Below are 21,668 nucleotides of genomic sequence, written 5' to 3' on the forward strand. Positions count from 1 at the left end.
GGGGTTCGGGGGTATATTATTTTTCCACTGTCATTGGCAAAAAACATATCTGTGTTAAATAGGAATCCATTGTAATAAAGTTATTCTCATTCTGGGCACAGTATCCAAAAGGCTATTGCTCTACCTGCTCCCCTCTCTCATCTCCATCTCTCGTTCTTCTTCTCTAAGTCTCTTTATCTTTACCTGTACATCTCCCCTTCCCGAAGATGAGCTTTGCAAACTGATTATTTATGTCGGTCGTTTAAAACTTCTATTGTAAATCAGCGGTTTAGTTTAGCCACTTGCATCTTATTTTCGTGAAGCGTCGCGTTGGGATTCGCGCGCGGCCGCGGCTCGCGCTTCCATGGCAACAAACAAGCTTGACGCTGAAATAGAGTGTGCGCAATGCAATCTAGGAGCAGTGATTCGCCAAACCTCAAACCCACATTTCTTCTGATTTTATTTTGTAGTAACGAGTAACGAAGATGCTTAGTGGAAATGTAGCGGAGTAAAAGTATACATTTTATCTAGGAAATGTAGTGAAGTAAAAGTAAAAGTTGACATAAATTTAAATAGCGAAGTAAAGTACAGATACGTGAAATTTCTACTTAAGTACAGTAACGAAGTATTTGTACTCCGTTACATTACAACACTGCTTTCGGGTGATGAGGTTCGTTATTTCAAACGGACCCCCACCTGCTGTTAGCATTCCATTGACTCCCATTCATTTTGGCGTCACTTTGACAGCGAATAACTTTACATCTGAGGCGTTTAAAGACACCGTTTGTCCATTGTTTATTTCTAAAGAAATACGAAAATGTATAAAAGGCTCCATTACCTTGTATCTTACGTTATGGCCCCGTAGAAGCAGTTTTTGTAAAAATAGGCAGTTTTTGTATAAATAGGTTTGCGTCATAACCACGAACTCTCTGTCGCACAAGTCGAGAAATTACCGTATAGACCGGCGGAGAAGCTCCCAAGCAATCGGGAGGACGTGGAGGCATAAAGTCAAAGGAGAAGCCCATAGAGAGTGATAAAGTTGCTCCCGCTGCTAGCTCATGGACAGCTAATGCTCACGCTCTCCGTCTCTGCGAGATTCGGAAGGGAATGATTCAGATTTCTCTCGGCACAGCGACTAGAAGACCTATCACTCTTAGAAGAAAAGGTTCTATATAGAACCTTAAAATGTTCTATAGGCGCTTCGTATTTGGAACCCCTAAAAGGTTCTATACAGAACCCAAGAAAGGGTCCTTTCTTGTAATTATAGAACCTTTTTAGCATAAAAGGTTCTTTGGAGTTGAGTAAAGAACCCTATGGTTCTATATAGAACCCCAATGAACCCTTTTTTTCTAAGAGTGTAGAACCTTTTAGGGGTTCCAAATACGAAGCGCCTATAGAACCTTTTAAGGTTCTATATAGAACCTTTTCTTCTAAGAGTGTACAGGTTGCTCACGTCACATCTACGTCGTCAAGCTCAGTTTGAGTCTGCGCAGTTCGCCTGGCGATCAGGAAGTGAGTGCTTCTAATTGACTTCACTTTGCTCCGTTGAAACCTATGGGGTCGCTGTGTCCAGTTTATATACTGTCTATGGGACTTACCCATCCAATGTAACTAAAGATAAGAAATTCAGATCATTGACTGAGGTAATTTTACACCAATGAGGACATAGGCCTATTTACAGACGCGCGGGAAGTCATTTTCGACAGGGGGTGCTGGCTGCGGCTGTTGGGGGGGGGGGGGGGGGGGGGGGGGGGGGGGGGTACTGAAACACAATCAAAGACAGTACAGTTAATTTCCCGTGCTATACAGTTCTTCAGGCTGGGTATAGTTCGGCAACTTAGGGGGGTTCGGGGGCATGCTCCCCTGAGAAAATTTGGATTTCTCGGACCTACATATGTGCATTTTAAGGTGTTTGAAGGCCAACAAAATTGGAATACAATAGAAGCAAATAATGAATAAAAATACGTTTATTTGTATTATGTACAAACTTTTGTTTCGTCATGTTTTCATAGCTTAACGTTACCTCAATAGCGTTGCTAGGAAACATGCACAGATGCGCGTGGACATGGATTTCTGTCGGGCAGGTATGTTTATTTTAAAACAACCACAAGTAGATTAAGTGTTCATAAACCGCATAACGGCCAAAAAAGTAACAGACTATGCAAAAATCGGTCTTATCCGAGGGACATTCTTAAACGCTTAACTATCCTTTATATAAATCTGGGCCTGCACGGCGGCAGGAAAAACACGCAGAGATGTAAGACACCGTGTCGCTACCTTACGATGATTTCGGTACACCAAAGGTACCGGGAAGTTCGCCGCCGGGAACTACAGAAGCTTGTCCTGCTCGTAGTAGTTGCGCAACTTGTGTGTGGGCCGTGAGTGTGCGTGCTGCGTAGGCGCGCCAAGGCACATCTGATTGGCTAATACTACACACTGAAGATAAATTAAATTATTTTTAATTAAATAATAACTAAAATTATCCCTCTCTTTATCCCACACCGCAAACATGACATACAAAATGTCGTGGAACAGAAACGACAACCAGAAATATTTATAAGCTATCATTTTATTGTCATCACAGTTTGCCAACAGTTCCCGCGCCCATGCCTATTTATGAATAAAGACATTGATTTTAGCTAATAAAATACTTTTAAAAAAACTACACAGTGTACCTTTAACGAATCAGACATCAGCAGGTTTACAGAGATCGTGTAGCTTCGCCCCTTTTCAGCGATCCGGTTTGTGTTTCCATATTATGAACCGCTCGTTTTTAAATCTTTCCATTATGCTGACATCTGTTATGATGACATCTCCTTGAAACATTAAAGTGCTCATCATAACTGTCCATAACTCTACAGTAAGTAAATCAACTTCACTTGCTAATTACTCTTAGACAGCGAGCGATGCCATAGAAATATACAGAGTTAAAGTTCAAAGGCAAATTTCTAAAGATGGCTGTGCAGTGTGTGCTTGTCCCTCAGCCGCATCCGGTCTATACTGACACACATCCGGTTTTCTCTCAACTTTTTGTGTAATTATGTTTTGTTATTTATGTTTAAGCGCTAGACGTGCGCTTCTGGTGTGTGCGGTCATAAAAACGTGTGTGTGTGTGTGTGCGCGTACTTGTACAACTATCTTTGTGAGGACCAGTTTGAGTTTTAGACCATTGGAGTGAGGACAAAGAGAGTAAAGTGAGGACATTTTGGCCGGTCCTCACTTTCTGAGACCCCCTTAAAGCCCTGTTTGAGGGTCAAGCCTTGCTTTTAGGGATAAGGTTAAGGTTATGATTAGGGTAAGGGTTCGGGTTAGGCACTTAGTTGTGATGCGTAAGGTTTGGGTAAACTGCAAGAGATTGCATTGTGTCAATGAATGTCCTCATAAAGATAGATGTGTGTGTGTGTGTGTGTGTGTGTGTGTGTGTGTGTGTGTGTGTGTGTGTGTGTGTGTGTGTGTGTGTGTGTGTGTGTGTGTGTGTGTGTGTGTTTGTGTGTGTGTGTGTGTGTGTGAGTGATTGTGTGTGGTCAGTGAACATCAAGGTCACTGTCATGGGAATTAGTTTCAGACACACTGTATAATGTGACGGGTCAAACAGAATCAGTCTCTTTCTCTCTCACACACACACACACACACAGTTTGAGTGAAGTCCAATTCATCCCAAACCCGTAAGAGAAAAAAACCCCCAAAAAATGACATGTTTGCACAAAGAAAATCAAGACCATAAAGATTTTTGCACTGCACTTGATATTCCAACAATCAAGCTAATTTCCCCCCACATCCTCATAACCATAATGCACTTTTATTGCAATTCTTACGATCCTCAGCGGTGTTATGTTAGTATAAATCAGGTTTAGTGTCGAGAGAGAGAGAGAGAGAGAGACTATTGCTGTAAGATCACTGACGCAGATTTGGCCAGGTAAAGCTGGATTTGAGCTATTAAGAGCTTTCCTGAAATGAGGAGGATTGTGATTGGTATTTGGTTGCCGTGGTAGCGTGATAAAGGGTGTTGATTGGATAAGGCTTAAGAGTGTATTCTATTACAGGAAGATCAGCACTGTAAATCCCTTTTTAAAAAAGGGCCAACACAAACCAAATCCAATAGAGGCGATCGGTTTACCGTCACCTTTTCAAGAAACACAGAATTGGTTTAATTAGTTAACAAAACTTAATCTGCAGCTTCAATCGAGTGCATTAGAGCCCGCACAGAATTTTTTTTCCATTCATTTCTCAGAAGAAGTCTTTGTTATAGCGTTATATAAGCCATGAATCAAGCCAATCAGCTGCAAGGTGGATCATAACACTACACACTTTGATTTGAAGCAAAACAAGTGTTTGAAAATCGGACAAAAACACAAGACTGTGAACTTAACAGCTTTAGTGAGGGAAAGAACTACAATCCCATGATGCATTGCGAACAGCGTAATCGAGTTAAAAACGATGGAGAAATATAAAACTACTCTATTCTTAAAACTACAAATTTTTTACGAATATAAGATTTTTTAAGTATTTTGAGAACGTAAGGAGAGTGGGCGGAGCTACAGAGATCTTTTGGCATGTTTCAACTCTGATTGGTGGAATGTTTCTGTAAAGCATCATGGGTAATGTAGTTTTCTCCAGGAATTCCGCCGTTAAACACGATTATAATAAGCTGAAATAATGTGAACTGACGGCTTTAACAGAAGCAAATACCTTCGCTTAACAACCTCACACCTCAGTCTTTAAATGTTTATAAGTCATCAATAAAAATAAATTTGACCTATAGAGAAAATTAATGTTTTTACATCCGAAACATGACTGTTGCACTCTATATGCACTGACATTTTTCACTTTAGTAAATGTTACAGGCAATTACAAAGGCAAGTAACACATTTAACAACATTTTTAAATTAGAAAAACTTAAATAGTATAGGAAAACTACGGAAGAGGATTAGGGCCAAGCAATAATAAAAAAAATAAAACCATCTCGAGATTAAAGTCATTATAATGCGAGATTAAACTCGTTAAATTTTGAGAGAAAAAAATGTCGAAATACAATCTTGAGAATAAACTCATTAAATATCGATAATAAAGTCGTTGTGTTTCGAGAAAAAACTCGTTAAATTTCTAGAAAAAAGTCGAAATACAATCTTGAGAATAAACTCATTACATTTTGAAAATAAAGTCGTTGTGTTTCGAGAAAAAACTCGTAAAATTTCGAGAAAAAAGTCGAAATACAATCTTGAGAATAAACTCATTACATTTCGAGAATAAAGTCGTTGTGTTTCGAGAAAAAAACTCGTTAAATTTCGAGAAAAAAGTCGAAATACAATCTTGAGAATAAACTCATTAAATATCGAGAATAAAGTCGTTGTGTTTCGAGAAAAAAAACTCGTTAAATTTCGAGAAAAAAGTCGAAATACAATCTTGTACACAAACGTGTGGAATTTCGACGAAGGAGACGCTTGAGAAGACGCCAGTACACTTAAAAAAAAAAAAAAAAAAAGACGCCAGTACACTTGCGCTGGCCCAAATGCACTCTGGCATATGAACAGCTATGATAAATTAAAACCGTATGGCATTGTATATGGCTGTATAGATGATTACTTCATAAAAACAGTTACTGGCATAGGAGAGTGTCCCGAGAGGATCTGCGCGGACATGGGGACCGAAAATGGTATTGTGGCGGCAATGCAAAGGTTTTTACGAAGTACCATGGAGACAGTTTAGCAATTTAACGAGTTTTTTCTCGAAACACAACGACTTTATTCTCGATATTTAATGAGTTTATTCTCAAGATTGTATTTCGACTTTTTTTTTTCTCTAAATTTAACGAGTTTAATCTCACATTATAATGACTTTAATCTCGAGATATTTATATTTTTTTATTATTGCTTGGCCCTAATCCTCTTCCGTAGTAAACACTCCAGTAATTTTTTTTTTTTTTTTTTTTTTACAATGTCCATTTTTAAAATATAAAAGTGCAGGAATCATAGAGTTAAGTTTTTTTTTTTTTTTTACTTTTGAATTATATGTTTGTCCTGAGTCTGTTTGTATTGTAAGTAGATCCCGTGAAAGGAGACGGGTGTGCGTGTTCGGGCCAGTGTGATGACGAGAGCGGTCTTGTTTACCAGTTAAATGGTGTCTTTGTAGTGTCACTCGTGAATCTGGGTCGAGCAACTTCTGACTGCATTGTTTTTCTTCTTTTCAGACCCAGACCATCCAGCTGGCCCTGCAGAGAACTGTGGAGTTTTACAGGCTGAGGGAAATCAGGTATCACATCTCCTCCATCAGTTTCTCCTCCATCAGTTTCTCCTCCATCAGTTTCTCCTCCATCAGTTTCTCCTCCATCAGTTTCTCCTCCATCAGTTTCTCCTCCATCAGTTTCTCCTCCATCAGTTTCTCCTACATCAGTTTCTCCTCCATCAGTTTCTCCTCCATCAGTTTCTCCTCCATCAGTTTCTCCTACACCGCACTGACAGGAGAACTGATAATCCTGTAGTAGAGTTTCTGAAGAGTTCTACTTTCCACGTCATTATATAGCTCTAAACTCTCACTATACAGTATTTTGACCACAGATTCACACTGAACCCTCTGGTGCTGGTCTGTCTTTTTTGTTTTTTATTATTATTGAGCAGATTTTTAAATGACAATATGTGCATGGCATATATGAAAAACATTACAACCTGCTTTTTTAACATCCATAGAAATGAATGAAGAAAAATTATACAAATATACAGAACACTCTTAACTCTACCAACCCAAAACATCCACAAAAAAACTAAACAAAATAGTATATTTAAAAAAAATCAAATCTTCAATGAAGGTACAGTCTCAACAAAGGAAATAATAGGATTCCACATTTTATAAAACACACACACACACACACACACACACACACTCTCACACACACACACACACACTCACTCACACACACACACACACACACACACACACACACACACACACACACACACACACAGAGACTCTCTCTCACACACACACACACACTCACACACACACACACACACACTCACTCTCACACTCACAGACACACACACACACACACACACACACACACACACACACACACACACTCACACTCACACACTCGCACACCACACACACACACACACACACACACACACACACACACACACACACACACACACACACTCCCATACACACACACACACACACATGGACATGAATCGAAAAGGTTAAATGGTCCTGAACAAATACTCACACTTGTATTGTAATTTGGTGGACAAATTTCCTCTAGTGGAAGTGTTTGGTACTGAAGCCAAACACACTCTCTCACTCAAAGCTAATTTTTTGAGATATCAACCTCAATTTGGAGATTGTTTAGATTTATGTCTTTGCATTTTCTCACAGTTTTTAGAGTAAAATGTGTTTTGGAAAATATATATTTCATATAAAAATTGAAAATAGAGTTTCTTCATAACAATAAACGTAACTTTTTTTAAGTTCTCTTTTTTTACCTTTTTTTTTTATTATTTACTTCAGCTAATAATCTGCCAAGTGTCGTCTTTAAAGAGAGATCAAACTGAAGTCTGTCGCTCTAAAGCATTCAAGATTTATGGCCGTTTAGGTTGAAATTTTATTTTCAGGCCTATCCTTAAAAAGTGAATAAATGGATTATAACTCCTGCGTAAATATACTTCAATACCATAAAATCCTCTAAATATACAAAATATTGAATAACATTATCAAACTAAAGTGTAATACATTAATTTCATTGAAATTAAAGATTTTTTTGATGGCCACGCAAGCAGCACCAGAGGCTTCAAATGGATTTAATTTCATGTGATCCAAAAACACCAAAACAAATTGATTAGATTTGAACACTAGATATAATGATTTACCATTTCAACTCAACTGACATTTTAGGGTTTGGTCCAGTGCTTTTGCTTGTAAAGTTTGTTGCAATCTTTCTTTACAATAAATTTAGCAAACTGCCTAAATCGAATACCTGATTTTTTATTTAATTTTGTCGCAAAATGTAACTATTAGTTCCCTGCTCTTTGTATAAAGTTGTATAAGTGTGTCCAACTTAATTTACATGCATACAGTATAATCATGTGAAGCAAATCTTGTGTATCCGATTAATCCGACAAATATATTATACAGCAAATCTCAACAGTTTGATTGCTTGTATCGCAAAATGTAAATTATGTTTTATGTTTAATCTGCCAAATATGACTATAAGGCATTAAGATAATGGGCCCTATTTGCACCCAGCGCATGTATCATTCCTATTCTGCACCCGCGCACAGCGGACTTTTGCCTCCACAGACGCACGTCGGTAAATTAGGGAATGAACTTGCGCTCGCGGGGCGGTTCAGTGAAAAGAGGAGTGTGTTCCGGCGCAAACGCTCCCTGGTGATATTCTGCAGTTTCAGAAAACAACTCCGCCACTGACCAGGAGAAACCCAGTCTAAAGACAGCGGCGCCGCGCGTTAGTCAGATGCTATTTAAGGGCGCGTGCTTGGCCATTATGTAGCGTGTGAACAACACACACACTTTGATTCTCTCATCTAAACAGACGCAGCAGTTTTCATTTTTGCAAATCATACATTATTACAAGGAAAAATATTAACACACGAGGGAAATCATTGTTGTGTCCGTGAAGATGTGAAAAAATAGGCATAAATCTAAACACATTTACCCAAATTATTATACGCCTGTTTAACCGAAGCTAATAGGGTGTGTTTCTCCATCATCCCCAATGCCCCTTCTCTGTGTTTTACGGCCCTGATGAGAACGTCGGTCTCCTCGGCTGTGAACCGCTCCTGGCGTGCGCTGGCAAACCCGCCGTTATAATAGCAATCCGCCGTGGAACAAGCGCGCCGGCTCTTAAAGGGAATGTGAGAGGACGCTCTGATTGGTTTATTTCACGTTACGCCCAAACCACACCTATGAATAATGAAGCTACTTCAGAACAACACATTTTAGATTTGCGTCGAGCGCAAGAGTCGTTTATCCCGCCGGGAAAATAGCAACAGCGCCGGGATCCGCCCACAAAGTTACTTGCGTTTCGCGTTTGATACTTGCGCTTCAGATCGCTACAATAGGGCCCAGTAAGTTATTAGATATTTCTGTAAAGCTGCTTTGAGACACTGTGTATTATAAAAAGTAAAATAAGTTTGACTTTACGTTGACATGCAAACATGTTTAAGAGTGACTGAAGTGTCCAAATATTTTTTAGGTCCGTCATCTCATTTGTTTCTTTTTTTATTCCTCCATATAGGAATTATACCAGGAATATCTTTAAAGCAATAATGTTTTCTTTGGATATTTTGGTTACCCTTTTTTTCCTAACTTTTTAAACACAATTGAATGTTAATCAGAATCTCTCTCTCTCTCTCTCTCTCTCTCTCTCTCTCTCTCTCTCTCTCTCTCTCTCTCTCTCTCTCTCTCTCTCTCTCTCTCTCCCACACACACAGTGGACAAGAGTTTGTACGAAGCTTGTCAGACGAGCAGAAGTGTTTGTTTGAGAACTCGCGCTGCGACAGCCAGACTGACATCTCAGGAATACTGAAATACACAGCAACTATTTTAGGTAAGTGTACCAGGGATGTTATATAGTTAAGGTGACCTATATGCCCACTTTTACGAGATGTAATATGTCTCATATGTTCCCAGAATGTGTCTGAGAAGCTTCAGCTCAAAATACTCCACAGATCATGTATTATACCGTGTTGTATTGCTCATTTTTTAAAAGGGAAGGAAAAACATTATGTTTTCGTGCATGTATCTTTAAATGCAAATGAGCTGCTGCTCCGCCCCCTTTCCAGAAGAGGGCGGAGCCTATACAGCTCGTGCATCCGATATTCTGCCAAAAACTAAAACATCAGTTTGGTTTTGATCTATCACCATCACTCTCGTGACATTGCAGTTCCTCATCATCATGCAAGTTTATTATCTGCATGCGATTCAAAGCCATGTTAGTTTAACTTCTGATATTTGGTTTTCTGTGTGCACACACCCGAATCACTGAATCAGACTGGATGTCTCTTTCACGTCTTATTGCGCTTAAACTGTCAAATACACACACGGTTGGTTATGAACGTAAACAGCAGGGAAAGAAACCGCATGTGTATATTAGATCTTTGTATTAAAGTGACAGCAGCGTAATATAATATGAATAAAATAAAAAACAGGAAATTGCTCGTGACTGAATAACTTTAGTAGCTTTAATAAGGTTACATTTCTTACTTGAATGTTGTGGTTAAATGCTCTGGCGAGGAGATAAACATGGTGGACTGTGTACAGCTCACTGAGGGGCGGAGCTATGCTAATAGGGCAGAGTCCATCAGCAGTCATGGGGGCGGGGCTTAAGCAATGTGAGACACTCATTTTGAGACACTGCTTCAGATTTATGTGGAAAACTACAAACGGAGTGGATGTACACACACCGCGGACACATAAATATGTTCAAAAACAATATAAAAGTCAATTTTGCATAATATGTCCCCTTTAAGCTATCTGGAGACAGAAGCGTGTCCTGATTGGCCGATGATCCGATCTGCTTGATTGGATGACAGTGATCACATGTTTAAACGCAGCCAAACTGTCCCGCATCCTTCATAGAAAATATTCTGCATGTGCAATGTGTGACTTTTTATACTTTCGGTTTGTTTCTCATTAGTTTTCACGATTTTTTTTTACCAAACAGCGCCGTTCTAGTTCACGCGCACACACACTAGCTGCAAAACTTTGACCTCAATACACACACTCGCTGACACTTTCCTAAAAACTCCCTCCAGTGCTGCAGTCTCCATTCCCGAGCTGTTGCTAAGAGACTAACTCTGCCATCCCTAACGAGAACACGTTTATAAATAAACCGCAATGAGGCATTTGAACTGAGCCCTGCCCAGCGAAACCCACTGCGCATCTGCTTTAATGCAGACATCCGCTCAGTCGATGGTTTCGCCGGGGGACAGACCTTTAAACTTTCCATCTTTGAGTAAAAGCATGTTTATAAAGCGGATAGTTCTGCTAAACACAGAGTGCATGAGCCGTGTTCAATCTGATGGAAATGTCAATAATAATCTGTGAATGTACGCTCCATTATGAAAACACCAAGTTGCTACGTTTTTAAAAAGCAACGTGACATTGTGCTTTATTAATAGGTTACTGTCTTATAAAATTATGAATTAATTTAACTGTTTAAAAGTTTGGAGTCTTTAAAATTAAGTCTTTTGGCCTCCGGTTTTTGAGTCGTTTTAAGATTTTAAGATTAAGAAATCTCTTAGATCACAAAACTGATATTTATTTTGATAAATGGGGGGGGGGATTCATTTCTGTAACTTACAGTTGTAGCAAACGTGGCGAGATGAAAATAATGGTCATGGTAAACATGAAATAGCTCCTAATATGAATTTATGATTATGCTTTTTACTATTTTATTCATTATTTTTTTATTTACTTACTTGCCTATTGTTTATATTTTTACCATTTTATTGACTGACTCCTTTTTATTTTTTATGAATGATTTTGTTTTAGTGGTTTGTTTATATGTCGATACATGATTAACTATATAGTCTCTTCGGCTCACCAAGGTTGCATTTATTTGATTAAAATACAGTAAAAACAGTGAAATATTATTACAATTTAAAAATAACTGTTATGTAAATATATGTTAAAGTGTAATTTATTCCTGTGATCAAATCTGAATTTTCAGCATCATTACTCCAGTCTTCAGTGTCACATGATCCTTCAGAAATCGGTATAATATGATGATCTGATGCTCAAGAAATATTTATGATTATTATCAATGTAAAAAAAAAGTTTGTATTTTTGTGGAAACTGATCCATTTTTTTTTTCAGGATTCTTTGATGAATAGAAAGTTCAAAATAACAGCATTTATTTCTAATATGTGTAACAGTATAAAATAGGGGTGTAATGGTTCACAAAATTCACGGTTCGGTTCGACACGATACACTGGTGTCATGGTTCGGTACGTTTTCGATACAGCAAAAAGAAAGAAATGCCAGAGAAATTTCCTTGATTTACAATTTTTTTTATTTTTTTTAATTAAATCTAACATCATAAAGTATGATCATTTTTTACTTTGAGCAATGATGGAGCTATACTTGACATATAGGCCTAAAACAAAAACAGCTCCTTATAAAAAAATTAAATGTAATATTGTAGTAGTTATAAAAAAAGGTTTATTTTATTTCAGATTAACATTTGAGGCCATTAATGTTGAAATAAAATCGATGTTACGTTACTTGAAAGTACGTTAGGCCTACAATGTTTCTTCCTGGTTTCCACATCAGCGCGGTTTGATCCGTTAATAACGGAGAAATGTGAATGTTTCTCACTAGATCTCGCAGCGATGTTCAGTGGCGAATGCTTTCTTTACTGGATCTCTTAGCGCTGTGTAGTAACAGTGTCGCTTGATCAAGATCGGCTTGCGCTGCATTGGTCCAAACCGATAAATTGTCCGTGAAGCACAAAGTAACGAGTAGCGCAGTTTCGTTCCGCTTTCATTGCGTTTGCCAGTTGATGTGGGGCAATGTTGTGGTCGCGCCGGCGCCAGCGTCTCTTACATTATGAGCGCGCTTGCCGCGCACCTACATTTGAAATAATGATCCAATGATCCGTTCAGTTTGTAATGTGTACCGAACCGAAAGCCTCTTACCGAACGGTTCAATACGAATACATGTATCGTTACACCCCTAGCATAAAAGTATATTCAATATTTTCATTGAATAAACCCGTTTTTTGCATTATCTTGCACAGGCGTGGACTTCGCCGCCATCCGCGGCCGATTCGGCGAGGAGTTCTTCGGCTTGTGTCTGGAGGAGAACGAGAGGGTTCTGCGAGCTCTCGGCGGGAACCTGCAGGACTTCTTCAACGGTTTCGACGCTCTTCTCGAACACATCAGAACGTCCTGCGGCCGCCGGGCTTCGTCCGAGGCTCCCTCTTTCCTATGCAAAGATGTTCCCCAGGAGGAGGAGGACACGAACGCGCAGAGCGAGGGAGGACGAGCTCTTCTCCTCCACTGCTTCAACCCCGACCCTACGGTGGGCGTGGCCATGCCGGGATTGATCCGAGCCGCCGCCCGGCGCATTTACCAATCAGATGTCTCGGTGGAGGAAGCTCCTCCCACATGGCTTCACACAGCCAATGAGGACGGCGAGCTCTCGGCTGACTCCTCCCCCTCGTCATCTCCATCTCCACCTTCATCTTCATCTCCTGCTTGTTTGTCGTTCCTCATTCGAGAGGTTCGGACTCAAGCCGCCTCCTCGTCTCCACACCCCCGCCAGCTGTCGCGCTCGCCGCTGGATTTGCGCATCGGTCTGAGCACGTTCTGCCGGGCTTTTCCCTTCCACCTGGTGCTGGGACCCAACATGGAGGTTCTGCAGGTCGGGGAGGGACTCCGAAAACAAGCCAAAAGCGACCCACACCGAACACTCACATTCAGCAACAGCTTTGAACTGGTGTCTCCCAGAATCCCCTGTTCCTTCCAGAACATTCTCCTGCGGCTTTCCACGCCGTTCACCATTCGCACGCGACCCGACGGATCGGCGCTCGATGGCAGAGAGAAGGTAAGAGCAGTTGTGTAGCAGATCTGATTTGTGTTGTTTGTTTTTACACGCATTTTGAACGATTCGTTTAAAGGAACCGACTCAAGAATGATTCATTCACAATACGGGCATCATTAGCTCTGATTCTTGCCAACTGAAAACACCAGACACATGAACGGATTGACTGAGGGAATGGTCTTGTGTAGCGTGGTTGACACCAGACCGTTCTCAGTTGTAACTGGGGAAGGTTCATTCACTTAATTTCCAAAGGGGCGTCACCAACGGACGTATAGACCTAAAACCAATCAGAGCGATCGTCGTCGTGAGCCCGTCTCAACGTTTGTGATTGGTGCCTCGATTTGGAAAAATTGGGACCAAAAATTTGAAAAATTGGGCCAGATGGACTTGCAGAGCAAATCTCAAATTTGCCGGAAGTTCGTCAGGGTTTTCCCAGGCTAGATCTTATGAGTTCAGAAGAAGGTTTTTGGAGACTACGGTGCCCCTAAAGGGACGTGGTGATGGAAAAATATATTTCAATGCTTTTGCGAGACATATCAGCCAGTGTTGTTTTTTAGCAGCCCTTTTAGTTTTAGTCTTAGTCTTTTTTGACGAAAATGCTTTTTAGTTTTAGTCACATTTTAGTCACTTATAAACTTGATAGTTTTAGTCAAGTTTTAGTCGACGAAAACGCAAAAAGGTTTTAGTCAATTTTAGTAAAAAAAAAAAAAAAAAAAAAAAGTAGTCTTTAACAAATTAATTTAGGTTAAAAAGTATTGGAAATGAGCTTAGGTTTGACAGGTTGCAGCAAGTGTTGCAATTCATAAAACAACAGTTAACCTTAAACCCTTTGCATAAACTAGACTTTCTGAATAATTCGATTGGTTGGGTCCTTACATGCGCTTCGTGAGGCACACACGCACACACACGCAAGGTCTCACGCGCTACACATGCGCGCTCTTGCTCGCTCGATCTATATTCCGGGAGATTTTAACTAATTTGCGGGCAATTCAGAAATTAGCGTACACTATGGGATTTTTTTCATTATTGATCGTACAGAGGTCAAAATGATCGTACAAATACGATAAATATCGTACGTCTGGCAACACTGGTTGTTGTTGTGTGGAATCTGGTGCGCGGCAGCCGGGTGGTGGGCGTAACGTTACCCAAAACAACGATTAGAATGCGGCATTGCTGATAATTTTTTCAGCTCAAAACAGGCCGATTTCACGCAAAATAGGCAGAAATGACATGCATTGTGAACGTCAGACTTATAATCATTTTCGTTCCATCTCGTCTTGTCAACGAAAACTCGAAAACGTCTCTGTCACAGTGTCTGGTTTATGTTCCTTGGGTCACCACTAGATGTCCTCCTTCCTCACGGTGTCCATCACACTAGTGAACTACATTTCCCACGATCCTTGTCTTCTCATTGCACTCGGCTGTTTCCTAATCACTGATCATTGCACTCTGCCATTTCCCCATTATCATTGTCTATTCCCTGTGTATATATACCCTGTCTGTTTTAGTATGTGTCACGGAGTCCTTATCTATTATCACGCCACTTCGGAGTCCTGGTTTCTTGTCTGTTCTTGTTTTGTGTTTGGATTGTTCTCATGGTTTTGACCCCTGCCTGGACTGTTTGTGAGTACGGATTTCCCCATTAAAACTCTTTACTGCAATTGGATCTTTGTGTTTCCTGCGTATGGATCGTGACAGTCTCGTCATGTTTTAGTCACCTTAGAGCCATTTTTAGCTAGTCATCGTAACGTTATCGTCATAAAAAAAAGGTGCGTCAACGAAATAATTGCGTTATCGTCATTGTTGACGAAAACAACATTGATATCAGCTAATATATCGGTTATCAGCTTTCAAATATAAAAATTAATCGGTTATCAGTATCGGCCAAAATTTTAATATTGGTGCATTTCTAAATTCTACATATAGCCCCTTTAAATAGTTTTAGTTAAAGGGATACTTCAGGATTTAGCATTAAGCTTTGTATCAGTAGAAAACCTGTAGTAGATCCCCCCTGAGACGAGAGATTTATGTATTTTTTGTCTGGAAATAATCGTAATTTTGCGTCATCTGTGGATTTTTTGGCCAAAGGCTCGAGACTACAGCCAGTAGGAGGCGCTAGATCCGCATGTTTTCAGCCCGCCCATAGAGGGAGGGATCTCACTTACAGGATGTACAAATAGTGTCAGCCATCTTTTATTTGGACGCTAAGCTAACAGGCTCTTGTTCTGTGGAGAAAGCGGAGTACTGGTTACCATCCTCTTTTTCCCGTTCTGTAGAACGCTAAAGCCGAATCCAGGACATTTTGGGAGATATCAAAACCTCGGGCAGACTCGTCACTAGTAGCCTAGCCTTGTGTTTTAACTGCGCTCTTACCGGTAGGCGTGGCTTGGGAGTGGCCTCAGTGCATTCTGGGAGTTGTTGTCTTTCATCCACATGAGCCAAAAATAAATTTTCTGGCTTTTCTCAGTCTAGAAGGCTCCAAATTCAAAAATAATATCACATTTCTACTACATACATGACCCATTTTAAATACACAATCAACTTTCCAGAGGTGAAGTATCCCTTTAACGATAAACACACTTGCGATTACGACTTGTGAACACGTTAAATGCCTGTTTATTGTGCTATCCTCTGCATGATTATATGACTGGTTGCAGTTTATTATTTGCATTGGGCTTTGTTTTCCCCCCGCTGTGTCCCATCAGAACTGAAACTCACTTACTTCTCGCCGACACCGAGCTCGTTCAAAAGCACTGATACATTTCAAGGTTTCATCTCGGTTCCGCGTCATTTAGCAGGAGCTTTTATTTTTATCTGAGTAATTTGCGGGGTGCTGATGGCAGGAACAGGCCGTCCCGCTGGAGACATCAGTGCCGCGCTCAAGGGTACAGTGGGGATTGTGTTAGCAAGGAGAAACTTGGTAACAAAGCACTTTTCTTCAGTGTGTGTGTGTGTGTGTGTGTGTGTGTGTGTGTGTGTGTGTGTGTGTGTGTGTGTGTGTGTGTGTCCTGAAGCGGGTTACTGGACTGAGGAAGATAAATGTCAACAAATATAAATAAATCGCATAACACAGTGTCAGCACTAAAGGAGTGGGATGCAGTTCAACAGAAATAATTAATTTTTTAGAAATAACAATTAAATAGTCATTTGTAATGACATAGAAATGGTGCAATTTGAAGAAACGACTAAAACCATTAAAAATATGTTTAATTTAAGTGCATCACTAATAAAAAGCATAATAATATCTAAAAGATATTAAAATAACCCTGGGAAACATGAATGAGTGTAAATGTACAGTAAATAAACAATATAATGACAGCCAATCAGAACGTTGTACAGCTGTGAGCAGGATGATTTTGGACCAATGAGATTTTTAGGAGTTAATGCATAATTAATAATCATAGTACACTGATAATACTAGAGTAAAGTAAAGGTGCTCCTATTATTAGTGAAGTGTGTGCGTCTGTGTTTGCATTTTCAGTTATTATTGTCCTCAATCCCTTATGCAATAGAAGATCAGGAGTGTGTGACCGCTCTCTCTTGACTTCAGTTATATAAACATGCAGATGAATGTGAGCTGAACGCTGCCAGAGTTTCACATGTATGAATATGAACCTAAAATATGATGGACTGAGTTTAGCCCATTGCTAATGCAGACAAGCGTTATTTTAGTTGACTTTTTAGTCGTTTTGTTTAGCGGTTTTGTGCGTCTTTGTTATTTTTTAAATATTACTAGTAAGGTTTAATTTATTTTTGTTCTTAATTTAATTTAAATATATTTAATGTAATGTTTTTTTTTCAGTGAGTAATTGTATTTTACTTATTATACTTAAATGTGTGTGTGTGTGTGTGTGTGTGTGTGTGTGTGTGTGTGTGTGTGTGTGTGTGTGTGTGTGTGTGTGTGTGTGTGTGTGTGTGTGTGTGTGTGTGTGTGTGTGTGTGTGTGTGTGTGTGTGTGTGTGTGTGTACGTGTGTGTGTGTGTGTGTGTGTGTGTGTAATACACATACTATATAGACATACAGTATATATATTTAGAATATATGTGCATTCATAAATGGGTGTGCACACACACACACACACACACACATATAATATCTATATAAATATAATAATGTATATACACACATATACTATATAAACAAAAACTTTAATGTTAGATGCGATTAATCGCGATCAATCAATTTGACAGCACTATTATAATATATACATATTATAACAACACATATTATATTATAACTTATTATTACATTATATTGTTTGTAAATGAGAAGATGTTCTCAAACTGTTTACCTGGATAAATAAAGATTAAATAAAACAAAAAATAAAAATAATTTATTATATTATTGTATTATATTATATTAGAATATATTTTTTTATTCATTTTAATTGATGAATGTGACAGTAGAGTCAAAGGTATGCAGATATAAATATATATATCATTTATTTATTTAATATTTTTATATTCTTTTATTTCAGCTTTATTTTAATTATCTGTAACTTTTTTTATTATTTTTTTTATAGTTTTATTTTTAATGAATGAATGTGACTATAGAGTCAGTGGTGTCAAGATGATATTGTACTATGTGATAGAAAGACCCGATACTTGTGTACTGAATGCATCCTCAAAAGTGTGCACTGAATGAAGCATGTATGAATTGGCACAGACACACACACACACACACACACACTGATTAGCACCTTGTTGCGCTCTGGAGTGCAAATGTCTTTCTAAAGCTCCCCTCTTCACCCCTCGTTCTCTTTAATCTGTTGTTCTTTGAAGGATGGTGTTGTCAGATATGATGTGTGTAAATGTGTTTCCGTTTGTCACAGAAAGCCGTTTGTTGTCTTGTCATGTAAAACGCCGCTGGAGTTAAAAGCTCAGAATCAAGGTGGCTTCGCTAACAGAGAAAATAAATAATTGAACAGATTTCAGAACCCGAAACGACAGATTGTGAATCAGTTGCACAACCATTCTCTGGTGTGGGGAAACTCTAATTATTTTTTTAAACAATTTAAATATAATTTTTTATTAAATATATAATATTATATGCATATATTCTGCTTGTTTGCACATCTTGAGATCCGTCTGACATTAGCCGCGTTTCCATTACAGATTTGGGCAAAACTTTTGCAATTTTTTTCTAAATATCGATAAAAAAGCTTTTGCGAAATGACAGCGTTTCCATTAACCGATGTTATGCGACTAAAACATAATTTTTTCCTTTCGCGATAAGTCATTTAAAAATCATGGCAACGGACGTTGGTAGGTTTATATATCACAGCCACCGCACTCATTATTATTATTAACGGAAGGAGACGTGTGTGTGTTATCCAAGCATTAATGGTAACTGTGAGCGGCACATATGAGGAGTTTATGGGTGTTTCTCCCTCATTTCTGCTTCAAGCTCTTGATTATGGCGTTTCTTTGAGGTTTAGAATCCAGTATTTCTGTCATTCTTTTTTCTTTTATGAATTTAATAAACTCTGTCTCGTAGGCTATTCTGGTCTAAAGGCCATTGCACACTGAGGCCGAAATTCGCATCCGAAATTTTTGCACGTTAAAAAATAAATACGACCTCACGTTATGTCAATCACGCTTGCACACTGCCTCCGAAACTTTCGTCCGTCATAAAAAAAATCTAAACGCGTTCGATTTTCTGCGTTTTTCTCATCCGTAACAAGCAGTTTGAATGGTGCTTTGACAATTCAGAGCCGCCGAATCACGAATACGAAAAAACGCATATGAAAATTTCGGACTCAGTGTGCGCAAACTGTAAATTGTAAATGCGTAAATGCGCAAAAACTGTTTCCATTGCCGTTTTGCGAAATATTTCTTTTTCGAATTGCCTGAAAAACCACTTCATGCGAGCGTAAAAACTTTTTTCCGATAAATGGGAGTTTTTGCGAAATTGACGTGTTTCCATTGAGTGTATTTTCAATTCGCAATTTTAATTTGCGCAATTTGAACGGTAATGGAAACGCGGCTTGATTTGTAGAGTGATTGATCCTGAACTGTTTGTTATGGAAATCTGTGTTTCCGTGTGTGTGTGTGTGTGTGTGTGTGTGTGTGTGTGTGTGTGTGTGTGTGTGTGTGTTGAAGCCAGAAGAAGCATATGTCTGTGTCTCAGGGCCGATTATATATTTATTGCATGGTTCTATAAACGGTTCCACTGCAGTGAAGCTTGAGCTCTTGCCAGGATTGTTCCTGCAGGATTGTGCTGTGCTGAAACCCTCTCGTCGCAGGAGGGAAGGCTCAGCAGATGCTGGTTTAGACCTTCGGTGTTTGTGCTGTAATGGTTTTGTTACTCCGTGGGCTGAAACCTTTAAACTGTCCGGGTTTCAGTGTAAAAATCTCCAACTTATTCACAAACCACATTCCAGCGCAATCATACAATATTAAAGTCCTCCTTTCTGTGCAAATTACAGTTACGTACATTGTGCCTTATTCACTGAAGTCAATACAACTACTATTCGAGCAGTTAAGGGGTTATATACTGAGTTATGTTTAGTACAGGGGTTATTATTTACTCTGAGTGTGGGTTGTGTTTAGTACGGGGTTATTATTTACTCTGAGTGTGGGTTGTGTTTAGTACAGGGGTTATTATTTACTCTGAGTGTGGGTTATGTTTAGTACAGGGGTTATTATTTACTCTGAGTGTGGGTTATGTTTAGTACAGGGGTTATTATTTACTCTGAGTGTGGGTTATGTTTAGTACAGGGGTTATTATTTACTCTGAGTGTGGGTTATGTTTAGTACAGGGGTTATTATTTACTCTGAGTGTGGGTTATGTTTAGTACGGGGTTATTATTTACTCTGAGTGTGGGTTATGTTTAGTACGGGGTTATTATTTACTCTGAGTGTGGGTTATGTTTAGTACAGGGGTTATTATTTACTCTGAGTGTAGGTTATGTTTAGTACGGGGTTATTATTTACTCTGAGTGTGGATGGGTTATGTTTAGTACGGGGTTATTATTTACTCTGAGTGTAGGTTATGTTTAGTACGGGGTTATTATTTACTCTGAGTGTGGGTTATGTTTAGTACGGGGTTATTATTTACTCTGAGTGTGGGTTATGTTTAGTACAGGGGTTATTATTTACTCTGAGTGTGGGTTATGTTTAGTACGGGGGTTATTATTTACTCTGAGTGTGGGTTATGTTTAGTACAGGGGTTATTATTTACTCTGAGTGTGGGTTATGTTTAGTACAGGGGTTATTATTTACTCTGAGTGTGGGTTATGTTTAGTACAGGGGTTATTATCTACTCTGGTTGTGGGTTATATTTAGTACAGTGGTTATTATTTACTCTGAGTGTGTGTTATGTTTAGTACAGTGGTTATTATTTACTCTGAGTGTGTGTTATGTTTAGTACAGTGGTTATTATTTACTCTGAGTGTGTGTTATGTTTAGTACAGTGGTTATTATTTACTCTGAGTGTGGGTTATGTTTAGTACAGGGGTTATTATTTACTCTGAGTGTGGGTTATGTTTAGTACAGTGGTTATTATTTACTCTGAGTGTGTGTTATGTTTAGTACAGGGGTTATTATTTACTCTGAGTGTGGGTTATGTTTAGTACAGGGGTTATTATTTACTCTGAGTGTGGGTTATGTTTAGTACAGTGGTTATTATTTACTCTGAGTGTGGGTTATGTTTAGTACAGGGGTTATTATTTACTCTGAGTGTGGGTTATGTTTAGTACAGTAGTTATTATTTACTCTGAGTGTGAGTTATGTTTAGTACAGTAGTTATTATTTACTCTGAGTGTGAGTTATGTTTAGTACAGTAGTTATTATTTACTCTGAGTGTGGGTTATGTTTAGTACAGTGGTTATTATTTACTCTGAGTGTGGGTTATGTTTAGTACAGTGGTTATTATTTACTCTGAGTGTGTGTTATGTTTAGTACAGGGGTTATTATTTACTCTGAGTGTGGGTTATGTTTAGTACAGGGGTTATTATTTACTCTGAGTGTGGGTTATGTTTAGTACAGTGGTTATTATTTACTCTGAGTGTGGGTTATGTTTAGTACAGGGGTTATTATTTACTCTGAGTGTGGGTTATGTTTAGTACGGGGTTATTATTTACTCTGAGTGTGGGTTATGTTTAGTACAGTGGTTATTATTTACTCTGAGTG

The 21,668-nt window shown here is 38.9% G+C and overlaps 1 protein-coding gene across 1 annotated transcript in view; it reads left to right on the forward strand.

The window, feature by feature from the left end:
- Nucleotides 1–21,668, forward strand: part of gucy1a2 (guanylate cyclase 1, soluble, alpha 2) — a 53,073-nt gene that overhangs the window by 4,456 nt on the left and 26,949 nt on the right. The window contains exons 2-4 of the mRNA XM_079610156.1: nt 6,167–6,228; nt 9,423–9,538; nt 12,731–13,539. Coding sequence (XP_079466282.1) covers nt 6,167–6,228; nt 9,423–9,538; nt 12,731–13,539 — 987 coding nt within the window. The remainder of the gene's footprint in view (nt 1–6,166; nt 6,229–9,422; nt 9,539–12,730; nt 13,540–21,668) is intronic.

The sequence above is a fragment of the Phoxinus phoxinus genome (assembly GCF_949152265.1).
Source record: "Phoxinus phoxinus genome assembly, chromosome: 4".
NCBI lineage: Eukaryota > Metazoa > Chordata > Actinopteri > Cypriniformes > Leuciscidae > Phoxinus > Phoxinus phoxinus.